Raw genomic sequence first — 26,793 nt, forward strand, 5'->3', positions numbered from 1 at the left:
TCCAACTGAGAATAAAAATCTTCCTTTACATTCTCATCGGCATCCAGTGTTGGTGCATAGGTGCTCACAATAGTTGCCTGTTGATTTTTGGTGAGCCTCAGAGTGTCATAAAGTGCTCAAAAAGAAAAGGAGTACTTGTGGCACCTTAGAGACTAACAAATTTATTTGAGCATAAGCTTTCGTGAGCTACAGCTCCATGCATTTGATGAAGTGAGCTGTAGCTCACGAAAGCTTATGCTCAAATAAATTTGTTTGTCTCTAAGGTGCCACAAGTACTCCTTTTCTTTTTGCGAATACAGACTAACACGGCTGCTACTCTGAAACCTGTCATAAACTGCTCATTGATGCCAGCTGTTACCTCAGAGAGGCACCTTTCAAGCTTGTTCTTTATAGCAAAACCCACTCTATGAAATCGGGGTTCATCTACAGATTTTCCCTTCCAGAAGTAAGTATAGCCTCCTTTTTCCTCCCTCACCTGTCCTTCATCAGCTCTTCTAGTTTCGGACAAAGCAGCAATACTGATGTTAAACCGACTCAATTCACAAGCAATAATGCCTGTACGTCACTCTGGTTGGTCACTGTTTGAGTTGTCCATCAGGGTATGTACATTCCAAGTTCCAAAGTTGAAAAGTTTCTTTCATTTTCAACTGTTGAGGTGGTAATCCTGCTGGATGCAGCTGTTCAGCCAGGAAAAACAAAGGCAAGACAATTTTTAGGGTACCTTTTCTAACCTCCTCCCCATGTGGGGTGAGCAGAGTGGATCTTAAAAAGGACTTCTCAGTCATGGATGCAGCTGCTGAGATGCTTGACCTGCCTCAATCCTCGAGCAAGATGACTGTATCACACACCCACCTCCTGTGTGTGGGTCTGTGACTAGGAACTTCTGGATTTCACTGTCCTGTTCCCATCATCACTTGCCTATCGCCACTGGACTTTTGACTTGTGCAAATGTTGTTTTCCCCAAAACTGGAAGATGCCTGTGTGGGACTTCTTTTAAAGTGGTGAGACTGGTGCACAACTATCACCACACTATCCTTGACAGATAGAGGACCTGAAACCAATGGCATGGACACCATGACGATTGGAGATCCTCTATCTGCTGCAGCCTTCGTCCACCTTCACAGCTGTTGTAACATTACACAACAGTTTCATCTCCATTGTGCATTTATCCTCCGTCTGCTCTGCTGCTAGGGACTTCTTGGATCACACTCTGTCTGGAACCTCACCCTTGACTGTTCTGCCATGGGTGACCCTGAGGGAGTACATGACTCCAGGCAGCATTGTTCTCGGGGTCATTGAGACACACAAGCCTCTCCACCACTACAAGGTGGTGATCCATGGAGAGGGTAGGGAAAAGGGGAAAAAAATAAAGTGCGGTTATAATAGGGTGATCGCTACATCTTAATGACACAACAATTTAATAAAACAATGGTTTTATATATGTAAAATAGATTATGTGTAAAATAGATTATTCAAAACTATGCCTTTATACTTACATACTTCATATTGGAGCTAGTGATCTTATCTCTTGTCATGAATTCTCTCACTCCTTATGTTAATGTTGTGACATGGACATTACAGGGACAGATATTTTCAAACAAAATCTCACCCTAGCTACATGAAGCAGCTTTCTCCATCTGTTTGTATGAAATAATTTTTTGTTGGATCTTGTTCTCGGGGTCATTGAGACACACAAGCCTCTCCACCACTACAAGGAGGTGATCCCTGGAGAGGGTAGGGAAAAGGGGAAAAAAATAAAGTGAAGTTATCATAGGGTGATCACTACATCTTAATGACATATGGATACTGCTGGCCAAAATACTCCAAATTTGAGTGCATGAAGTGCAAGGACACCTGTCAGCTGTGATGAAACCAGCCTTGTGCAGAAGTTCCACTTCATGCTGTCTATATCACTTCTTAACCTGGCCAACAATTGTTCAAATCAAATTAGCAAGAAAAAGGCAGAGTCTATAAACATAAAAAAGAGTCTTTAAAAGGCTCTTGATTATCTGAGCTTTTATCTTCATTTACCCCTTTGCCCCCCCAAAGGGGTTACTAGTCTCTCAGAGGCAGACAGGTGGAAACTTCTTTGGGTGGCTGGTAGAAAACCGTTACTCCTTAGCAATCCCTAGTTCTTCTGCTCCTTTTCTTACTGTTTCTCCCTCTTTGTAGTTGGGCTTGCCATCATTAGTCATGCAGCTGTGGGTGTCTCTCCATAATTGGCATTTCTCACAGCTGAGCTGGGGTGTAGTTTGGCAGTCTGCTGGCAGGGAAGGTTCTTAATCCTTTCCTGCCTGTGTTTTGTGTAGGGTCTGTAGATCCCTTCACAGCATCCATTAATGAAATGTGCATATGGGAAACACATATTTAGTCTTGAGAAAAGAGTAGGGGGCCCTGATAACAGTCTTCTTCACAATCTAAACAGAGAAAGAGATCCTTCAAACCTTGGATGAAGACTAATGTAATCTTTGTCAAATGTTAGCTCACAGATCTGACATAAGGATTGAGAGGTGCAAATCAATCTGTGATTTACCTGCTTCCTAACCCTTTGAAGACCATCTGTCTCTTTTCTATGGACAACTGGATTTTAGAGATAATAAAGGAAGGTTATAGCATTCAGTTTGACAACTTTCCTCTTTCCAACCCTCCACCCCTACTTCTCCATTCAGGGACCCCTCTCAAAAAGGGGTGTTAAGAGCAAAAATCCATGTTCTAATACAAGCAGGACAATAGAGGAATTCCTGAGAGAGTTCAGAAGCCATGGTTTTTATTCCTGCTATCTTCTGATATCAAAGAAAGATGGAGGACTTTGACTGATGTTAGATTCAAGGAAATTAGACACATAGCAGGAAATTCCAGGTCGGAATGTTAACTCTAGTATCTATTATCCCTTCCCTTTCGACTCTAGTTTGGTTTTGCAACCATCAGTCTGAAGGATGTATATTTCTATAATATCATCACATCACAAGTATCTTTGGTTTACACTCAATCAAAACAATTTTCAGTACAAGGTTCTACCATTTGGTCTTTCCATGGGACACAGGATCTTTATGAAGTGTCTGTCTGCATTAGCAGCCCATTTAGGAAGGCATGGTATTTTCGCCTAACCCTGTGTCTGGAACTGCTTTCGTTGACTGGCACCCCATCTTGGTGGGGTGTGAACATAAGAATGGCCATACTGGGTTATACCAGTGGTCCATCTAACCCAGTATCCTGTCTTTCAACAGTGGTCAGAGCCAGATGCTTCAGAAAAAATGAACAGAGCAGGGCAATTATCAAGTGATCCCTGTCGTCCAATCCCTGCTTCTGGCAGTCATAGGTTTAGAGACAACTGAACAGGGGGTTACATCCCTGACCATCTTGGTTAATACCCATTGATGGATCTAGCCACCATGAATTTATATAATTCTTTTTTGAACCCAGTTATCATTTTAGCCTTCACAACATCCCCTGTCAACAAGTTCTGCAGACTGACTGTTCGTTGTGTGAAGAAGTACTTCCTTATATTTGTTTTTAAACTGCTGCCTATTGATTTCATTGGTTCATGTGTTATGCAAAGGGGTAAATAACACTTTTACTCACTTTCTCCACAGCATCCATGATTTTATAGACCTTTATCACAATCCCTCCACTAAGTTGTCTCTTTTTATGAAGCTGAACAGTCCCAATCTTTTTCATCTCTTCTCCTAGGAAGCTGTTCTGTACCCCTGAACATTTTCTTTGCCCTTTTCTGTACCTTTTCCAATTCTAATATACCTTTTTTGGGTTGGGGGAACCAGAACTGCACACAGTATTCAAGGTGTGGGCATACCATGGATTTATATAGTGGCATTATGAAATTTCCTGTCTTATCTTCTATCCCTTTCCTAATGATTCCTAGCATTCTGTTAGCTATTTTGACTGTCTCTGCACACTGAGCAGGTGTTTTCAGTGAACCATCTAAGATGATTCCAAGATCTCTTTCATGAGTGGTAACAGCTAATTTAGATCCACCATTTTGTATGTATAATTGGGATTATTGTTCCCATGTGCATTATTTTGCACTTATCAACATAGAATTTCATCTGCTGTTTTGTTGCCCAGTCACCCAGTTTTATAAGATCCTTTTGTAACTCTTCTCAGTCAACTTTGGACTTAACTATCTTGAGTAATTTTGTATCATCTGCAAATGTTATGACCTCCTTTTCACCCTCTTTTCCAGGTTGTTTATGAATATGTTGAAAAGTACAGATCTTTCGGGGACCCCTCTATTTACCTCTTTCCATTATGAAAATGGATGATTTATTCCTACCCTTTGTTTCCTGTCTTTTAAACAGTTACTGATCCAGGAGAGGACTTTCCCTCTTATCTCATGACTGTTTACTTTGCTGAAAAGCCTTTGCTGAGGGGACCTTGCTGAATGCTTTTTGAAAGCCCAAGTACACTACATCAGCTAGATCACCTTTGTCCACAGGCTTGTTGACACCCTCAAAGAATTCTAATGGATTGGTGAGGCATGGTTTTCCTTTACAAAAGCTGTGTTGACTCTTCCCCAACATACTGTGTTCATCTGTGTGTCTGATAGTTCTGTTCCTTACTGTAGTTTAAAACAATTTGCCTGGTATTTAATTTAGAATTACCAGTCTTTAATTGCCAGGATCACCTCTGGAGTGTATTTTTAAATATCAGCATTATATTAGCGATCCTCCAATAATCTGGTAGAGAGGCTGATTTAAGTGCTAGATTACATATCACGGTTAGCAGTTCTACAGTTTCATATATGAGTTCCTTCAGAACTTCTAGTTGAATGCCATCTGATCCTGGTGACTTCTGATTACTGTTTAATTTATCAGTTTGTTCCAAAAGCTTCTCTATTGACACCTCAGTCTGGGACAGTTCCTCAAATTTGTCACCTAAAAAGAATGTGTCAGATGAGGGAATCTCCCTCACATCATCTGTAGTGAAGACTAAGGCAAAGAATTCATTTAGTTTCTCCGCAGTAGCCTTGTCTTCTTTGAGTGCTTATTGTTTTTGTGTCTTTTGCTAGTTGCTCTTCATATTCTTTTTTAGCGTGCCTAATTATATTTGACTTTCCTGAGTTTATGCTCCTTTCTATTTTCCTTAATAGCATTTGACTTCCAATTTTTACAGGACACGTTTTTGTCTCTATCTGCCACCTTTACTCTGTTGTTTATCCATGGCGGTATTTTTTTTGGTCCACTTACTAATTTTGTTTGATTCTGTTATGCATCTAGTTAGAGCCTCTGTTATGGTGGTTTTTAAAAGTTTGCAGGCATTTCACTCTTTTGATTGTTCCTTTTAATATCTGTTTAACTAGCTTCCTTATTGTTGTGAAGTTTCCCTTTTTGAAATTAAATGCTACTGCGGTGGGTTTCTTTGATATTTTCCCTCCTAGAAAGATGTTAAATTGAATTATGTTATAGTTGCTATTACCAAGCAGTTCAGTTATATTCACCTCTTGGACCAGATCCTGTGCTCCACTTAGGACTAAATCAAGAATTGCCTCTCTCCTTGTGGGTTCCAGGACTAGTTGCTCTAAGAAGCTGTTATTAATGGTGTCTAGAAATCTACCTCTGTATCCTGTATTGAGGTGACATATACCCAGTCAATATGGGAATAGTTGAAATCCCCCATTATTACTTGGTTTTCTGCTTTTGTAGCATCTCTAATCGCCCTGAGCATTCACAATCACCATCCTGGTCAGGTGGTCAGTAGTATATTCCTACTGCTATACTCTCATTATTCAGCATGAAATTTCTATGCATAGAGTTTCTATAGTACATTTATAGTACAGTTTGGGCAAGTCTAACTCAGTTTTCCCTCTGAAAACTCAGTAATCCCTCTGCTGGGATTAGTAGGGGAACCCAGGCCCACTCCTCTTGGTTCCAATACATGAACCCTATATGAAGTAGTTGGAACTACTCCCTATCCTTCCTGCTTCCTACTACACCTCTATTGTACGCTATTTTGCAACTCATGCTCTATGATCCTCTTCATCTGGAGGTCCAGCTACCTAGGCAGCTTCTCGACAATCTGTTGCTGAAGGATCCTGTTCTCAATGGTTTCTCAGATTCCCTGGGAGCCATGGCTCCCTCCTGACCTAGAGCCTTTTTATCTCACTATCTGTTGCAGGGCCACCAGTCCTTCCAAGCTAAGGAGGCAACTCTTCATTTAGCAGCTGGGACACTATGGGGTCTGGTCACCTCATGACACCTTATTTGGATGGTTGACTTCTCAAAGCCAGCTTGGGTCTTATAAAAGACAGAGAGGAGGGAAGCTCAAAGAGGGGCAGCAGAAGCGAGCAGATGGCCATTCTTAGGGGAAAGTACTGCCCAGGAGCTCATTGCTTGAGACCTACCACCACAGACCTTTACAAACATACAAAGGAGAGGCCGGTGACTGAGCTTGTGGGTCAGAGACTAAACTGAAATGATTTGCTTTGGGAAGCCAAAGGAAGTTGGGGTAGGAAGTGGTCCTGGAGGACCTGGAGCTGCTTCACATCTCACTGTACCAGTTGGAGCTGCCCAACATTGGACCCTGGACCAGAGCCCAGTGAAGAGGGTGAACCTGGCTTACCTTACCCACTCCAAAAGGACGTTATCAAAAGAGCCTTCACCTAGGGTGAGAGGCCAGCTGGCAAAGGCTTTGACTGTTCAGGGGCCCAGCCCCTCAAATTCCTGTGCTAAAGGGGATGACTGGAAACCCTTAGGGTGGGGTGTTGAAGGACAACACTGTGTTTCAACTGGGAGATGACCTGCCAACCTGTTTTTAATTTCCTAGACCACATGCTCATAAACTAGATTACATAGTTTGCATGCTAAAAGGGCATTGTCCTACTACTTGAATAGGAAAAAGGACTTCAGAATCCCTCCTCAAGTGTTAATTTCTTTTGCTGAAAATTGTAAGGGCTGGGCTATTTCTGCTCAGTCATTGTCTACATAGGTCTGACAATGTATAGAGAAGCATTATAAAACTTCAAGTTCTCCCCCTGATAGAATTAAACCACACTCTACCAGAGCAATGGCTGCCACTTTAGCATGTCTTAGACATGTCCTGCTTGTTGAAATTTATAGGGCTGCAACTTGGAGATTGAGTCATACTTTTACTAAACATTACACTATAGATTTGGGATTTGATGCTTATTTTGGGAGAGCAGTACTTCAGTCATTTTTTAATTAGGGCCCTTAGTCCCTCCATCCATTAAAGAATATTGCTCGCCAAACTATCTCAAGTGTGGGAATATACAGAAGACACTTGGAAGAAAAAATGGCAATTACTTACCTGTAACCAGAGTTCTTTGAAATGGACTCTGCATATTCTGCTCCCCATCCACCTTCCCCTCTTCTGTGGAGCCCTAATTAGCTCCTGTGGTTTCTGGGGCTGTGAGGGGGACTGCAGGTGGACAGCAGAGGTGGAGTGATAGTGTGTGAACCATGGATGCGGGGCGGGGAGGAGCGTTGGACTTGAGTTAATCACCAGAGTACCAGAAGAAAGTGAGCGATGCACCCTGTGACAGTACCACATCCCCTTCAATAGCCTTGCCCTGAAACATACTCAAATGCTGAGGAGAAGAGAAAAGGCTGGGTGCTTTAATGGGCCCTGCGACCAGAAGCTGCAGTGATTGGCATATCTCAAGCATGTGAATATGCAGAGTCCGTCTCAAAGAATCCTGGTTACAGGTAACTAACCTCCATTTTGCTTATACTTGGGATATGAATTAAAGGTGGTTTTAAATCATATAATTCCTTTGTATCCTGAGGCTGTGCAAGGGCCTTTGTTGTAAGTTAGAGCAGCCCTGAGGCTGTAATTTATATTGTTTCCTATGGATTCTTATGGTCCTAGGGAAGAGAAAATAATTGTAGCGCTGTACACTTGAGCCATGCACCCAAACATCTCCCCAATCCATCCCCTCCACTAGGGGCTGGGAGCAGGTCTGGTGTCAAATCCTTACACTAGATCTGCACTGCCTATGAGATAATTTCACAGTACCATTTCTACCCATTTTAAAGCCAATTTATGCTTATGCAGCCAGAGCAGCATAAAAGGGCCTTAAATGTAACTGAGAATCATGTCAAATATATCTGTGTACCTCACTATGTGACTGAGATTATGGTAAAATAATGTATACATTTATTTCTGGGTTTCCTTGAATGTTTGTGAAATATGATTTGATAGAAAAGTGCACCCTGGAAACCCTCTATTTGTCTTTCTATTGAAACAGGGAAATCCTTAGTGAGAAATCACTTTGAATCCCTCCAGTAAGTTACCCTAAGATATACTTAGAAAGTAAGGTACCAAAGTCTTATAAATCTTGGTTTACAATAAATGTTAATTAATGTGTCAGTTTACTTGTTATATTTTATAGGTAGGGTTACTGGGAATTCAGATGTTGTGGACACATGATTCAGAAGAAGCCCTACACAATGCAAAAGATGACAGGAAAATCATGCCAGTAACCAATCAGAAATTTCTGGATATACTAAATACACTTATCAGCCAGACAACACATGATCTTTCCAGCTTCGACAGAGTGAAATTTGAAACCCTGGTTACCATTCATGTGCATCAGAGAGATATTTTTGATGACTTGGTAAAGTACAGATTTTAATTTCTGAAAGCCAAATATAGTTTCTGTCACAATGATACCTAGTGCTTATAATGACTACATAGTGCTTTTATCTGCAGAATCCCAAACTGCATTTGTGTGTGTGTTAATATGGTAACATCATTATTCTCTCTAGAGTTAAGATTGTATTTAGATTTTTGCTTGTGGTGAGACTTTTGCTTAATACAGGACTAAAATCCATCTGTTTTACACTCATTCTAATGATTGAATTTAGTCTCCAAATTTTTATTCTTTCTAAACTATTTGATTCTTCTTCGAGTAGTGTCCCTAATGTTGTGTCCCTAAGCTCCACTTTAGGTGTCTGTGTGCCCCTGCACCTCTAATCAGAGTTTTTTGGTAGCAATGTCCCATTGAGCCCGGGCATGTGCTCTCCCTCCTGCCTCGAGGCTATTTAGCACTGCCTGGGTGAAACCCCCCTCACTTCCTTCTCTACTGCCTTTGGCCTCTGACTGAATGAGCAGTTGTCCCTTCCTTATCTGTGTCATTAGCATAAGTAGTGTTTGTTTTGTTACATTTGTTCTCCCTAAAAGTACTCAGGCTAGTGTCTATTTTATTTTATTTTATTTTATTTTATTTTATTTTATTTTATTCCTTTGGTTTAAAAAGAGGAAAAGAAAAAGAACTTCACTTTCCTTTCCTGTCTGGGGGCATTCCCTCCTCCCCAGGCATCTAGTAGACTCATAATTATTTTCTTTTTCAGATAAAAAAAAAAAAGTAAAGACTATGTTCTGCATATTCCTCCCTGCTAGAGGATGACAACCCCCTGCCCAGGGGCTTGCCTGGCTCTCTCTGCTCCAAGCCCTGCCTCTCCTGCCAGGAGTAATTTCCTGTAATGGCCAGACACTCACTGTGCCTGGGAGACCCTCACAGAAGTGCTTTACCTGCAACACCAAAAACTGCAGCCTCACAGGAGCTGGGAGCTGAAGTAAAAATTCCTCCCTATAGAGGAGGGAGGGGACTCCGGTGGGTGTTGACCCCGGATCATCCCTGGAGCCTTCACTTCAAAAGGGATCGAGTGGTGAAGGGGGAGGAGGGGAGGGAAGCCACCAGCAGACTCCCCCTAGAAAGGCTCCTCCGAGCAACTGGCCAGCCAGGGGGGTGTTCCCCAGTGCGGCCATCTCCGCACTGATCCCCGAGCAACTGGCCAGCCAGAGGGGTGTTCCCCAGTGCGGCAATCTTGGCACTGATACCCGAGTAGCTGGCCAGACAGTGGGACTCCCCAGAGCGGCCACCTCAATAGGACAATACCAGTAGAGGAACCTCTTGCTGTGAGCTCAGCTGCCACTCTGGTTTGGCACAGAGCTTCCTGCTGTGAGCTCAGCCGCCGCTCCCCTTCCACACGAGGGCTTTCTGCTGTGAGCTCAGCTGCCGCACAGTTCTGCACCTAAGCTCTGGAAGCTGAAACCTGAGAAGGGGCTTTCTGCGCTGTGCTGCTCTGAGCTGTACTCTGGGCAACTACTGCACCTAGAGGGGATAAAAAGAAAAGGAGGACTTGTGGCACCTTAGAGACTAACAAATTTATTTGAGCATAAGCTTTTGTGAGCTACAGCTCACTTCATGGATGCATTCAGTGGAAAATACAGTGGGGAGATTTATATACACAGAGAACATGAAACAATGGGTGTTACCATACACACTGTAAGGAGAGTGATCAGATAAGGTGAGCTATTACCAGCAGGAGAGCGGGGACAGGAAAAAACCTTTTGTAGTGATAATCAAGGTGGGCCATTTCCAGCAGTTGACAAGAACGTCTGAGGAATGGGGGGTGGGGGGAATAAACATGGGGAAATAGTTTTACTTTGTGTAATGACCCATCCACTCCCAGTCTCTATTCAAGCCTAAGTTAATTGTATCCAGTTTGCAAATTAATTCCAATTCAGCAGTCTCTCGATGGAGTCTGTTTTTGAAGTTTTTTTGTTGAAGAATTGCCACTTTTAGGTCTGTAATCGAGTGACCAAAGAGATTGAAGTGTTCTCCGACAGGTTTTTGAATGTTATAATTCTTGAGGTCTGATTTGTGTCCATTTATTCTTTTACGTAGAGAATGTCCAGTTTGACCAACGTACATGGCAGAGGGGCATTGGTGACATGTGATGGCATATATCACATTGGTAGATGTGCAGGTGAACGAGCCTCTGATAGTGTGGCTGATGTGATTAGGCCCTATGATGGTGTCCCCTGAATAGATATGTGGACACAGTTGGCAACTGGCTTTGTTGCAAGGATAGGTTCCTGGGTTAGTGGTTCTGTTGTGTGGTTGCTGGTGAGTATTTGCTTCAGGTTGGGGGGCTGTCTGTAAGCAAGGACTGGCCAGTCTCCCAAGATCTGTGAGAGTGATGGGTTGTCCTTCAGGATAGGTTGTAGATCCTTGATGATGCGTTGGAGAGGTTTTACTTGGAGGCTGAAGGTGATGGCTAGTGGCGTTCTGTTATTTTCTTTGTTGGGCCTGTCCTGTAGTAGGTGCCTTCTGGGTACTCTTCTGACTCTGTCAATCTGTTTCTTCACTTCAGCATTGTGGTTGTAAGAACGCTTGATAGAGATGTTCGCAAAAAGAAAAGGAGGACTTGTGGCACCTTAGAGACTAACCAATTTATTAGAGCATAAGCTTTCGTGAGCTACAGCTCACTTCCTCAGATGCATATCGTGGAAACTGCAGCAGGCTTTATATATACACAGAGAATATGAAACAATACCTATTCCCACCCCACTGTCCCTTGGGGTGGGAATAGGTATTGTTTCATATTCTCTGTGTATATATAAAGCCTGCTGCAGTTTCCACGATATGCATCTGAGGAAGTGAGCTGTAGCTCACGAAAGCTTATGCTCTAATAAATTGGTTAGTCTCTAAGGTGCCACAAGTCCTCCTTTTCTTTTTGCGAATACAGACTAACACGGCTGTTACTCTGAAACCTGATAGAGATGTTGTAGGTGTTTGTCTCTGTCTGAGGGGATAGTTACCTTACCATCTCTAAAAGAGAGACACAGAGAAGCCCTGCTGTCAGCTCTGCTTCCGCATGGAGACACCAGAGGCTTCCACCCCTCATGCTCTGAGGCAACTGTACCATCCCCTAAGGAGAGGGGACAGTTACCGTAACATCTGTAAAAGAGCGGCATAGAGAAACCCTTTTGTACCTGATGCAACAAAACTCCCATCTAGGAAGTGTTCTGCACCTTCCCAACCATTGATACTGACTACAGACACTGTGGTTCCACCTGAGCCCATGCTAACACAGGTGCTCTGATACTCTGGAGACCTGTGGCCTCAGTACCCAGGGAGAGACAATTACTAAACCATCTCTAAGAAAGTGGCACCAACAAACTTTTTGTACTGGGCAAACTCTCATTTAGGTAGTGCTCTGCCCAACTATTGGTACTGACAATGTACCACGGACCCTCCTCTGTGGTACCAAATGAACCCATGGCTCTGCATGGGCTCTGGTACCCTGGAGACCTGATGATTGGGGAAGAACCACAATCCTCATTAGTTGGTAGCAGGACCCCAATATCAAGCACATCCCGGCACCCAGAATCGCTCGTAGCACTGGGCTGTATACTGCCAATACCCTATTCAGTGGCACCCTTACACACTGACGAATCTGACACTGGCCAGGAGATCATTCCCTGGCCCCTCATGGTGGCCCACCACCACACTACAAGGGTCATCCCCAATTCCATCATGCCAGCCGCCCATGCCCGCCTTCCTGCCTCTCCCTCCCAAGGCCATATTGTGACTCTTCAGCGATACATACACACACATGGCGCGACTGTCTCCGGTGTCTCTCAGGGAGAGTCCACCAGATGGTTTGCTACAGCCTGGCACCTGAGCCAGGGCAGGAGAGCACCTGAGCCAGGACAGGAGAAAGCTTTTTCAGAACAGGAAAGAAGGGGGGGGCGAATGAAGAGGAAGCTACCTTTTCAGCACACTTCTCCTCATCTCTCCCAGATGAGACTGTGCTGCCCACCCCTCATCACTAGGTGAAGATTTAAGAACTTTCTGGATCTTACCAAGAGGGTGGTAGACAAGCAGCAGATTCCCTTACAGGAGGTGGCAGATACACATCACAAGTTGGTGGAAATTCTGCACACTACCTTCTCATCTAGAACTGTCCTCCCAATTAATGAGCTCTTTCTAGATCCTACCAAAGTCATCTGGCAGAACCAGCCTCCATCGCACCAACCAGCAACGGAGTGTAAACAAAAACAACCCTATATCTCTACCCAAAGAGGCAGACTTTGTTTTCAACATTCGCAACCCAATTCCATCATAGTGGATGTGGTTAATGCATGAAGCAAGCAACATAATGCCAAGTCAACTCCATATGATCAGGCTTCGCAAGATGGCGTATTCATCAACAACATTACTGTTTAGAGTAATAAATTACCAAACTGTTATGGCCAAAACAATTTTTTTAATGTTGGGAAACCCAGGATGTTTCTGAAACATTACTGGAAACACAAAAAGAACAGATTCAGACCATTCTTAGCGAAGGTCAGTTAATAGCCAGACTGGTCCTAGAGACACCATTGGATGTAGCTATTACAGCTGTCTGCCCGGTCTCCATGACAGTGGTACTGAGGTAGGTTGTGGGTTTGTTTGTTTTTTGTTCGCTCCACCTCTCTAAATTGCCCAAAGAGCTAGAGACTTCCAGTTTGGAGGGCCAAACTCTTTGCGGAGAAGACAGATTTTCTCTCCACATCCTGGAGGATTCTTGGACCGCACAATACTCCTTAGGAATCTACACTGTGGAACAGAAGAGAAGATATACCTCTCAACCACACCACAGATCACAATCTTCTCAATACTCATCATCTCAGTGCTGTTATGAACCATAGTGTAAGAGGTCCAGGGCTCAAAAGTGAGAACAGTCTGCACCCCAGTCCATGACCTCTCAAACTGCCTCTTATAAGCACTTTGATGAGCTGGTCGGGGGCCTGAATAATGGTACCTTACAGCATCAGCTGCCATTTATACACCTATCATGCCACTCAAAAGCCACCTTACCTTACTTCTCAGCAGTTAGGACCAGCTCTAGAGTAAAGAGATTGATTTCTAGCCCTGAACCTACAGGGTGCCAACTTCCATATCTCAATACAACCATCGTACAGATTTCCTACTGCTTACCTTTGGGGCAGGATCATTATCGGTACAGACTGCTCCACACAGGGTATTCTCCAAGGTTCACTTCATTGTAGTGGCATACTAACCCCAGTACAGTGACTGGACTTCATCAGCACCAACCTGATGCAGTATGAGCGAGAGCGCTCCTCTCACTACCCACATTCACCACCATGGGACATGTCTCCCTAATATTCTGGGGAGCTCACCTACACAACAAGATTCAGGACAAATGGTCTTCCACAGAAATGACCTGTATGTTTTGTATAAACTGCCAAGGAGCTGCCAGATCTCCCTCCCTCTACAAGACAGCATTCAGACTTTGGAATTGATGCACCTATCACAGTGTGCTCATCTCAGCTGTCTGTCTACAAGGGATACAGAATGGGACAACCAACAGTTTCAGTTGGAATTTTCTCACGACAGTGAGTGTATACTGAATTCAGAGGTGCTTCAAGATATAGCCACCCTTTGGGGAACCCGGCCTATGGATCTCTTTGCTACTTATCGGAACAAGAAAGGTCCTTGTTACTGCTCCAAGGTCTGTTTGGGGAAACATTCACTTGCAGTTGCCCTCATCTTCCCAGCAGACAGGGCCCACTTGTATGTCTTTTCCCAGTTTCCTACTCTATGCAAGATTCTGTTGAAAATTCAGTGAAACAAAGCGAGAGTTATTATGATTGCCCCTCTTGACTATGACAAGTCTGGCTCCCTTACCTGATGCAGATGGCAATATGCCCTCCTGTTCCTCTGACATCAGCCCATTCCCCACCCGCTCTCTCAAAACAATGGGCTGACCCTTCATCCCAACCCATGGGTCCTCCGTCTCCAGGCTTGGATCTTTCTTTGTTCCAAGGCTTAGAAGCAGAATCCTCTGACAAGCTGAAACACGTGTTGCAAAACAATCACAAGTTGACCACTCCACATACCTATCTACAATATGGAAACGATTCCAAGTTTGTACGATTCCAAATGCACAGACCCAAACTCATCTTTCCTCCCTCTGATTTTGCACATTTTAAACTCTCACTCAGCTCCTTTAAGGTAAATCTCATGGCGAAAATGGCTTCCACTTGGAGTTTGGTCAACCACTAATGCATAGATTCTTTAAGGGCACTGGGACTCTCTTCCCCCATGTAACACCACCTGCTCCAGCCTGGGACTTTAATCTAGTTCTCAGGGCTTGGACTAGACCTCCCTCCAAGTCCAGGGCAACTTGTTCTCTCTTACACCTGTCCATGACGACAACATTTCTAATTGCCATCACCTCAGCTAGGCACATAGGAGAAATAGCGGCCCCGATGGCACACCCGTCATTCATGGCCCTTTTTTTTTTTTAAAGACAAAGTAACTCTAAGCCCATATCCCAAGTTTCTCCCTACTTTTTCTGCACTTTCCATATGAATCAACAGATCCATCTCCCTGTTTTTTCTCAAAACCACATTGTGACAACTGGGAGACAATTGTGCATATGCTAGATATTAGAAGGACATTAGCATTCTACTTGGACAGGACTAAGGACTTCAGGAAATCCCCTAAACTCTTCCTTTCATCCACAGAAAGATCCAAAAACTCTGTGATATCTCCTCAAAGACTATCCAAATGGGTCTCTAGTTGCATTAATCACTTAGCAAGTGTGCAACTTGCTTCTGTCCATATGCACTCCATAAGATCAGTTCTTACCTCAATCGCATTCCATACGGATACCCCTATCTCCCCAATCTATAGAGCAATGATTGGGGCCTCTGTCCATACTTTCGCAGAACATTATGCGATCACTGAAGATTTGGCCGCTGACACCATCTTCGACTCCACAGTACTCTCTGTAGTAAAAGACTCCGCTCCGAAGTCCCAGCTTCCAGTGGTGGGTACTGCTCCAGAGTCAGCTAAAGTGGAGCACCCATAGGGACACTACTCAAAGAAGAAGAGGAAGTTACTCACATTGTGCAGTATTGATGTTTCTTTGAGATGTTTGTCCCTATTTGTGCTCCACAACCTGCCCTCCTCCCCTCTACTTCAGAGTTCTCTGTAGGGCTCTGTGGTAGAGAAGGAAGTGAGGGGGGTTCGCCTGTGCAGTGCTAAATAGCCTCGAGGCAGACCACGAGGGAGGGAGAGCACATGTGTGGGCTCAACAGGACACTGCTACCAAAAACTCCGATTAGAGGTGCAGGGGTACACAGACACCTAAAGTGGAGCACCCATAGGAACACACATCTCGAAGAACCATCGTTACTGCACAAGGTGAGTAACTTCCTCATCTTATTTTTCTCTAAAAGATTTAGAAATTTTGGCAAAAGCATGTTTAGAATGTTCCTTTTTGGAATTGGGTTCTGACACACTCACCTTTTGTTTGTGATGGAAAATCTGAGCTGGGAAGGGGGATTGGATGGGTGTGTGGTGATGGTAAAAGAATAGTTCAGTTTGTATTTCTGACCAGCTTCCCTTGATTCATCACAGGGGGAATTCTTATTTAATGAACCAAAGGAAGTTTGAGAGAGACAAGGTAAGTAAGTTAAGACTTTTTAGTGGACCAACTTCTTTTGGTGGAAGGTACAAGCTTTTGAGCTACACAGAGTCTTCTTCAAGTTTGGAGAAGGAAGTGGAGTGTCTGAGCTAAATACTAGTCAGACAATTCGTTTTCTTCCCCAGAACTGAAGCAGAGCTCTGTCTAGCTTGAAGGCTTGTACCTTCCACCAACAGAAGTTGGTCCAATAAAAGGTCTTACCTCACCTACCTTGTCTCTCTGATATCCTGGGACCAACATGGCTAACCCACTGCAAACCAAGATGTTTGTCTGACTAGGACTGCAGCTTTACATTCCTTATGAAGCTGGTGGGAGCCCTCAAGGGGATTTGGGTGGGGAGGGGGAAAAAGAGAAATGTTGCTTTGGGAGGGGGTTCAGACAGACTTGGCGGTAGGTATAGTCGCTCCACAACACTCCATCGCTCATGGGCTACTTCTTCCTCTCCCCAATTCAATGACTCTCTTGCTCATTGGCTTCTGAGGGCTTCTCAGCTTTCTGCAGTATTCTGCCAATGAAACAGCAGAGTTCTTGGGCTTATGGAGATGGAAACAACTAAGGGAGCAATAGGGCTGAGAGTGCTGGGAAGAGATTGGGCAAGTGAACCAGGATCTCAGGAGCTGGTGAGCCGAGAGGGAATAGAAACTGGAGGAGTGGAGGAACCAGGGGATGGAAGGAGGGAGACAGAAAGGGCTACTTTGCTTCTACCCCTTCCATCAGAGTTCCTGTACTTCCTACTCCCATAAGGCTGCTACTGGCCTGACAAGGGCAGTCAGTGGCAGTCCCAGTCTTATGTATGTTGGTTTGCCAGAAGAGGATCTCTTCTTTGATGAACTATGGGAAACGTATTCGAGTGGGATTGCTACTTTGTCTTTATAAGGCTAGTGGAAGTTTTGAGGGGATAAGGAGAAAAAACAAGATTGTGGTAGGGGAAAGGAGGAAGAAGAGAAATTGGGTGAGGTGGAAAGGCAGGCTGGGCTACTGGACCCCTGCTCTTGGTGTTCCCTGCCCTACAAAACAAGAGGGCCCATAAGTCTGGAGAGACTGACAGGTAGCCCTCAGAAGCAAGGAAGAGAGTTGACAGTGGACTGAGTGATATGAAGAACCAAGGACACTGGTGATCAGAAAGCTAAGGGTCACAACAGCTGGTGGGTCAGAGAGGAATAGATAGCGGGGAGGCATAGGAACCAAAGAGGGTTGAGGGGTGGGCAAGAACCAGGTGAAGGAAAAACCTTTAACCATGGAGCCAGTGGCTTAGGTATAGCTATGGAAGACAGGACTCCATGCAGTCCAGCCTGCCTTCCCCACATCACCAGCACCACTTATTTCTCCCCACCGAACACAATACCCAATGATCCTTCCCCTTCCTCCCCAAACTCTCTGGCTTTGCAGTGTGGCTGGTGGTAGACTCACCATCTACAAGGACAACTTATACTGCAAAATGGAAGTGTTTTTGCTTTTGGGTTTGCCAACATAATCTTTCTCCATGAGACACCAATCCCTCATATGCTTGCACATCTATTTTTCGTAACCTCTGGTTTGTCGCTTAGTTCATTAAATACTTACATGGGTGCTATCTCTGCACATCATCCACCAATTCAAGATGGTCACAGGGTGGCTGGCCCCGTGTTGAAAATAGATCCAGCTCCCTTGTACTAGAGTAGGTGCTTCCAGATGAGCTAATTGAAAGGGTGGGTCTATACCTATATTATAAAGAGTCAAAGGGAGTTTCAGTGAGGGCAGAGTTAGAAGGGGAACTGTGAAGTGAAGCTTCAGGGGGTGAGAGAGAGCGAGAGAGAGAGAGACTCCTGCAGTGGTTCCAAGAAAGGGAGCTGTGATTGAATAAGAAAACGCAGCTGAAAGTTTGTTTTGTTCTTCCTTTAGGAGAAGGCAGGCAGTCCAGGTCTTTGCATCTTCTCTAGATGCTCAGAGAGCAATAATGGACAGTACCCTTGGGAAGAGGGGCAGTGCCTAACTTAAGGCTGGGTGGAATTTTTTTTGTTTTTGGAACTTTGTTAACAAAAAACAGACCCCAAGAAGGGCTGTGATTGGATGAGGGAGACTGTGTGGCTTTCTTAAGTGGCCCTGAAGAAGAAATTGAGGCAGGGTGCTGCAGAGCAATCTCTGATGTCTACAGGGTGCTCAGGATGCAGCCAGCCATGTTATAAAGACCACAATGTTTTGTTTTTGTTTTTTATTGTTTTTTTATGTTAAAATGTTTGTGAAAGGTCTTCTGAAAGTTTATTTTCCCCCTCTGATAAGACCACTTTCTCCATATTGGAATCTTAATGTGGTACTTACCAATTTGTTGGGACCTCCATTGGAGCCATTAGCCTCATGCCCATTACTCCAGTTGTCTATGAAGACAGCAGTCCTCATTGCAATTACATTGGCATGCACGGTTTATGATTTGAAGCTCATGTGAACCCTTCATATACAATTTTTCACAGCGATAAAGTTAGTGTGACCATAAATTACTTTCAGAAGAAATTCAGGGTATGATTTTCATTTAAATCAGTCCATTCACATAGCTTTTCCCCCCAAAGACTCATACAACCAAGGTTGAGGCTGTGTTACAAACTCTGAATGTTCTCTGAGCTCTGAATGAGTGAACAATATGCTGCAGTTGTGAAAAAGGCTAATATTCTGGGGTGTATTAACAGGAGTGTCCTATGTAAGACATGGGAGGTAATTGTCCCACTCTACTTGGCACTGGTGAGGCCTCAGCTGGAATACTGTGTCCAATTCTGGGCATCACTCTTTAGGAAAGATGTGGACAAATTGGAGAGAGTCCAAAGGAGAACAAAAATGAGAAAAGGCCTAGAAAACCTGAATTATGAAGAAAGGTTAAAAAAACCGGACATTTGTTTAGCTTTGTGAAAGGAAGACTGAGGGGGGGCAGAGGGAACCAGATAACAGTTGTCAAATAAGTTAAGGGCTGTTATAAAGGGAATTGTGAGCAATTGTACTCCATGTCCACCGCAGGTAGGGAAAGAAGTAATGGCCATAGTCTGTAGCAAGGTTAGATATTAGGAAATAGTTTCTCATTATAAGGATAGTTAAGCTCTGGAATAGGCTTCCAAGGAATCCTCAGCATTGGAGGTTTTTAAGCAGATTGAACAAATACCTGTCAGGGAGGGTCTAGATTTACTTGGTCCTGCCACAACACAGGGGGCTGGACTTGATGACTTCCGGGTCCCTTCCAGCCCTGCATTTCTATGATTGGTTTTGTGCTAGCCAAAAATAAATAAATAAAATAAAAATTCAGGCAGTCCCTAGGCTATTAACTATGAAGAGATCCAAGGTTAGGCAGCCTCAAATCAGAAAATCTTGAATTGGATGTCACAGTCTATAAAGTCATGTGGTGGCCAGTTTAGAACTCCCAGATCATGTTATGTCACATTCTGCCAGAGCACAGGCCTCTTCTGCAGTCTGTTTTAGGGGAATGCCCATAGCTAGTATATGTAGGGCTGCTACTTGAAGTAGAATACATATCTTCACTAGCCATTACTCTCTCGTTTAGGCATCTCATTCAGATGCCCAATTTGGGAGTGCTGTGTTGCAGTCTTTGTTTATTTAGAGGAGGGTACTGCGAGTCTATCTATTACATTCTGCTGGAGAGTCACCAGAAGTAGAACATGTGTAAACAAGCACTTGAAGAAAAAAATACGGTTAGTAAATGGAGTTCTTTGAGATGTGTTGTTTGTGTTCGAAGACCTACCATCCTTTCCCCACATCTGCTGAGTCCAATAGCCTGGACTTGATAATTGCACAGGACCTGATGATTGGTTTGTTGCTCTGTTCCCTTGTGGAGGGAGAGGCTCGAGGACATCAGGAAGCAGGTGCGACCAACAGACACTGCTGGTTAAAGTGTTCTGATCTCCAGTGCATGAGGTGTATGCACACCAGTAGTAGAACACATGTAAACAACACATCTCAAAGAACTCTGGTTACTTAAGGTAAGTAATTTCCTTCTTAATGAGAGAGAAGTGGTGTGTGGCTGGGGGACAGCAGAGAGCATTCATCACTTGTGCTCTACTCTCTGGCACTGCCAGTCTCATGGGTTCCTACGTTGCATGTTTTGTGGCTCCCCATCCATTGTTTTTCAGATCTCCAGCACTCCTGCTACACATAGAGCAGTGGGGCCCATGGGGATAGGGACAAGGCTGAATGAGGACCATGTGCTGTGCAGGGAAAACAGGAGGCTGAGGAGAGGGAGTACTGGGAACACAGTGGGTTGGAAATCCAGGGGCCACAGGAGCCAATGGACTTGGGGGTTAGCAGAGATGGGAAGCAGAGGACCCCATGGCTTGTGGGGAACAGTGTCCGTTTAAAAAACAAGGAAATTCACACAAAATGTTGGTTCAAAACAGATAAGGCTACCAAAATGATGCATGGCTCCTGAATGCAAATACACAAAAGCATAGAAATATGAAAGTAAGCCCACACACACATGGTATACAAAAACACATATACACATATTCTAGATACTCATTTTTTGAGGAGGATAGTGGAAATAAATCTATTTGAAGGAAAAATGCCAATTTTTAAACAGGGCTAGCACCAAATGAGTGGGGTTAGAAAGTTGAAATTTGAGCATTATTTCATTCAGTATGCATCTATCTGCTGTGTGAAACAAAGTATTTATACACACAAAGGTCAGTGTCAATAGAATATTGGTATACAATTATTTTAAAAAATTGTATCAGTCTTGTATCCAGGCTAATGTTGCAGTAGAGATGTTTTTTAAATTCTTATGTCTGAGACCATAAAAAACCCACACATTTTAACTATCTCTATGCTATGCCAAATGTAAAGTTTTTGATCCCTTCTGCTGAGAACCTAGAACTGTCATTCAATTTTGTTATAATGGCAAAAGTTGGGTTTTTTGCCTTGTGGGGTTTTACATTCTTTTTTTATACCCATAAATGCCTGCACTATTTGTTGTTGTTTTTTTTCAAATTATTGGAACATTGACTGAGGTTTAATTTTTCTGTTTTCACAAAATGATATTTTGGACTAGAATATTTAGGCAATTTGTATATTCTTGTAATATTTACAAGAAAAAGTTTAAAATCACAACCTTAACCATAGGTATCTGTTTGTACTCCACCTGTGTATACACAAAATAAACCTTGATTATCCAAATGTCTCACATGATATCTGAAAACTTTAGATAACCATTTCAGTTTATGAAATAAATATTTGTGATGAAGAAACAAATGTTGGATAATCCAAAATTGAGATAATCAGTCTTCAATAATTGTGGTTTACCTATGTATATATTATAGCACTACTAAGAATGTTAATTTTGGAGGATTCCATTTATAAGTAGACTCTCTTCTAAGACTTGAATAAACTTGCTTAGTAAGATTGTTACCCCTTTTTTACCCAAGCATTTAGCTAATTTTCATGATCTAGTCAGTTTCCATTAGGAGGAGAAATTAATGTAGAAGGTATTTTGATGCAATCCTGTTAATTTATAAAGAATATACAAAGTCCTGTTTCCATGAACATAGCAGATATCATACAGGAGATAGTTTCTTTGCTCATATTTCCGTGCCTTTTTCAGCCAGGACTTTACCCAAGAAGTCTCTTAGCGTTTGTTCCTCAGTGTCACTTTATCAGGACTTCTCTGGCTGTGTCTGGGGCTTCTTTGTTCTGTGTCCTTCTCTCTGTTTCTGCTGTTCCTCTCACACACAGATGCACAGAGCTCACCCAATCAAAACAGCAGCCCCTGTGTTTGCTATATCGGTCACCAGCAAATAGCTTTGGGCCACATGGTTCAGCTTCTACTCAAATTTCGGAATTTCATTGTTTCATTTAAAATGAATGAAAGGCAGCAGTTACACCTACCAACTTCGGTGAGGTTTTGTCCAACCCTCCCCACCACCAGCATAACAATATGTTGTAAGTCCTCTGTACCTGTGTGGGCTAGCCTGAAGTATGCTGCTCCTCTGGCATGAACGATTTGTAAACCCATTTTAACAGGCCCACTTACTGAGGGGATTCTGCAGTGGCATGAAGCTGACATAGGGGCTCTTATACCATTTAGGGTGTATCTGCACTGCAATCCAAAGTGTGGTTGCAGCTACTGAAGCTCATACTGCTGCGTCTACACTACTATTTTTATCCATGCTAGCCCAAGTAAAGTCAGGGATGCTGGGTGCAGCAGCACCCCGTGGCTTGAAGTGGTTTCCATCATATACAGGGTTTACAGTTTTGTTCAATGGCTTTCAGCACCCCCACTATAAAAATTGTTCCAATGCCATTTGGTAAAGCTACTGTGTAAGTGTGCCTAAGCGTTCTGCAACCACACTTTGGATTGCAGTGTACATATGTCCTTACTGTTATTACTGTGCACATAGCAAGAGGAAGGAAAAAAGCATCTCTGGAGAAAAGAGGTGTAGGCCAAAACATCCCTGTGTCACACTGACCTCCTGCTGTATTTTGGCCCTTATGACAGTTGCAGCTTGGCCTTCAGACTGTTCTGAAACAATGCAAGGGGAATGGACATGCACAGAGCTAATGACAATTTTTTAAGCCAGTTATACACATCAGCTGCTGATTTACGATATCAGTATTTTGTTTGTCCCTCATCGTCTTGCTTTGTGTGTTCCTGTTAAAGCAGTGGGAGCTTTACTGTACGTGAATAATAGGTTTCGTATATGGATTCAAATTATCAGAACATTTTCTGAATTATAAACTTTAAAAATAAATTCTTTATGAGTTTTACTCCTACCAAAGCTTGAAACAGGTGATCATGCAAGTATAGTGAAATGTTCTATCTTTATTATTCTAATGCAGTTACTCGTTATATAAGACATAATACTGGGATACTGTGCATCTGTAATTTATGGCTTATTTTTCGTTTTGTTTAAGGTAAAAATGCATATCAAGTCAGTAACTGATTTTGAATGGCTAAAGCAGAGTCGATTTTATTTTAAGGAAGATGTGGATCAAGTTTGGGTATCCATTACAAATGTTGATTTTATTTACCAAAATGAATTTCTGGGATGCACTGATCGTCTGGTTATAACTCCTCTGACTGATAGGTGAGAAACAATGTTTTTCTTGAGGTTGGGGGAGAAGCCCAAAAAATGTTTAACATGCAGAGTGGCTTCTTTTATATAATATCTCCACAGAGTCATACTCTGGACTGCTGTAAATGTAAAATTGTACATTGTGTTCCAGAACATGTAATGAATGTCTACCTGTGTGTTTAAATAGGCATCCACACCTCTTTTTCGTTTAATAAAATAGACTCTCCCTAATCTACATACTTTATAACTCCTACAGAAATATGATGTCTTCACTCTTCTCAACAATGATTTAATTAACAGCAGAAATGTGTTTATATTAGTATAATATGTTATCATTTAGGAAGTATTATATTATATAATGATAACTTGATGGTAGAATTGGTATTTGAGGCCCAAGAGACTCCTAGACTTGGCTCAACAATTTGATGTGGGGGACCTAGAAATCTCTTCTTCCTTCTTGTTACTTCCCTATTCACGGTCAGCAATTTTTGTAGCTTTCTTCCAATACTCATGATTGTGCACCTGCCTGTCATGAAAACTGGTCTCTCTCTAAGGTCCATTGATATCTGGTCCATGTACTGAGTCTTTGGCCTCCTCCTTGGTGATCTTCCATCCATGATCATTGCAAGGATCCTCCTACCAATGTAACTTTTGGGTCTTCACTGGATATGTCTATACCAATGTATTCTCAGCTCACTCACCTGTCTTCAATTGGGACAATCTGCATTAGGCACCTCCCAACCTCATTTCATTTTTTATCACAGAACATTGAACCATTTGACCATCTCAACATCTTAATTTCTGTGGTGGGTGATTCCTTTTCTTGTGGCTGGCCACGTCTCTGTTCCATACATTAGAGTGGGTTGAATTACAGTTTTACCTTCATGGACATCTCTTTATTACAGAGAACTGGGGTCAACTCCCACCATTTATACTGTGGCTTTGAAACAATGCTAGGCATCACTTAGGAGGACACCACTGTTACCAACCACTGATCCTAGGTATTTCAGTTCTTTCACTTTTCTAAGCTCTCTGCCTGTAATATCCTTTTATTGTGGGTCCTCCTGCCTAAGCTATCATAGCCTCAGTCTTACCAATACTCACTCTAAATCCTCTCTACTGAAAACTCTGTTGCCACTGTTCAAATTTGATTTGCAGGGTCTAGCAATCTTCTGTGCACATCACTAAGTCATCAAGATAGTTAAGACCAAAGCAGACTGTGAAGAACTTCAAAAAGATCTAAGTGATTGGGCAACAAAATGGCAAATGAAATTTAATGCGGATAAATGTAAAGTAATGCACATTGGAAAAAATAACCCCAACTATACGTACAATATGATGGGGGCTAATTTAGCTACAACTAATCAGGAGAAAGATCTTGGAGTCATCGTGGATAGTTCTCTGAAGACGTCCACACAGTATACAGCGGTAGACAAAAAACCAAATGGGATGTTAGGAATCGTTAAAAAAGGGATAGAGAATAAGACAGAGAATATCTTATTGTCCTTTTATAAATCCATGGTACGCCCACATCTTGAATACTGCGTACAGATGTGGTCCCCTCATCTCAAAAAAGATATGCTGGCATGAGAAAAGGTTCAGAAAAGGAAAACTAAAATGATTAGGGGTTTGGAACAGGTCCCATATGAGGAGAGATTAAAGAGGCAGGACTTTTCAGCTTGGAAAAAAAGGAGACTAAGGGGGGATATGATAGAGATATATAAAATCACGAGTGGTTTGGAGAAAGTGAATAAGGAAAAGTTATTTACTTGTTCCCATAATGTAAGAACTAGGGACCACCAAATGAAATAATAGGTAGCAGGTTTAAAACAAATAAAAGGAAGTTCTTCTTCACTCAGCAAACAGTCAACCTGTGGAACTCCTTGCCTGAGGAGGTTGTGAAGGCTAGGGCTATAACAGGGTTTAAAAGAGAACTGGATAAATTCATGGAGGTTAAGTCCATTAATGGCTATTAGCCAGGATGGGTAAGGAATGGTGTCCCTAGCCTCTTTTTGTCAGAGGGTGGAGATGGACGGCAGGAGAGAGATCACATGATCATTACCTGTTAGGTTCACTCTCTCTGGCATTGGCCACTGTCGGTAGACAGGATACTGGGCTGGATGGACCTTTGGTCTGACCCAGTATGGCCATTCTTATGTCCTTATCAACGAACAGCATAGTCCATGGTGGTTTCCTTTGAAGACAACTACAGACAAAAAACCACAATGCTAACCCCTGGGGCAGGCCAATATCGACTAGAAATTCTCTGCTGTAGCTCCATTTGGTTTTGACTACAGTAGTCACCATTATACATATCCTCAATAAGATGGACATTCAGCAAGCTAGTTCTTTTGGTACACAATTGTATGCCTTCTCCAAATCCACAAAGACCATGCCCAGTTGCTGTTTCTTTTCTCTGTGCTACTCCATGAGGATTCATACAGCAATTATGGCATCAATTGTACTTCTTCTTGGCACAAATCTAGTCCAATCCCCTGCTCAAGGCAGGACCAATCTCCAACTAAATCATCCCAGCCAGGGCTTTTTCAAGCCTGACCTTTGGGTGGTATGTGTGGTATGTTTCCAATAAAGCACAACAATTCATTGAAAAACTCCTCTTACCTTTTGATCATCTCCTAACTGTGGTGCATACCCATTTACTGTGTGGATAGTCACTTCTTCTCACCACAGTTTAACACTCATCGGTCATTCTGGTAACGTCTATCACATGCCTCTGCATAGTTTCATCCAAAATAACTCCAACACCATTTCAGGAGGTTGAACTCACTGAATAGTAGATTTTTGTAACCCTCCTCCAGCATCTGAACTTTACAATCTCTCCATTTAGTCTCTTGTTCACATGTCAGATTTACTCTTCTCTAAGACCTCACATAGCTCCAAACTTCTTCCAGTTAGCATTTCCATGGTCCAACTTGCATAGCTCAGCTTACTCACTTCTTTAAATTTAGTAGCCCTAGTCCAGGTTACAAGTCAGGTAAGGCTTTTGTACATCACCTGCAGAGCTCACTCTGAGGTACACTTGACCTGGACATTAGTTCACATGAGCATATCTATTGGACAAGCTTTATGGATCACCTTCCCCTTCTTCTAGCTGAGCTGCCTCCCTAGGTTAGTGAGCTCATCTGCCCCAGCAAGACTTATTTTAAGGTGATCTTTAATCACCTTGATGTCCTTTTCATAGGACCAGTGTGGTATTTCATGGAAGGAGCCACTCCACCAGAGACCCAACACATCCTGCTGTGAGATGCCTCCAGTTGTTCTGAGACTCCTTATTAGGATCTTTGCAATTGTCTGGCATATGCAGGGATGTTCCCCTAGCTGCCACCCAGGGATGTGCCTGATGGGAGTTGATCACTCCTTCACAGGGTATGGGACATAAAAATCTAAAGGAAAAATACATCTTTTCATTAAGTTACAGTTTCCAGCTCTTTTGCTTGTGAAGATTACCTTGAAAATGTAAACCAATA

General features: G+C 42.9%; 1 protein-coding gene across 1 annotated transcript in view; it reads left to right on the forward strand.

The window, feature by feature from the left end:
* Positions 1–26,793, forward strand: part of DNAH8 (dynein axonemal heavy chain 8) — a 589,186-nt gene that overhangs the window by 300,581 nt on the left and 261,812 nt on the right. The window contains exons 42-43 of the mRNA XM_084624647.1: positions 8,366–8,590; positions 23,145–23,317. Coding sequence (XP_084480773.1) covers positions 8,366–8,590; positions 23,145–23,317 — 398 coding nt within the window. The remainder of the gene's footprint in view (positions 1–8,365; positions 8,591–23,144; positions 23,318–26,793) is intronic.

The sequence above is a fragment of the Lepidochelys olivacea genome (assembly GCF_965140295.1).
Source record: "Lepidochelys olivacea isolate rLepOli2 genome assembly, chromosome: 3".
NCBI classification, from domain to species: domain Eukaryota; kingdom Metazoa; phylum Chordata; order Testudines; family Cheloniidae; genus Lepidochelys; species Lepidochelys olivacea.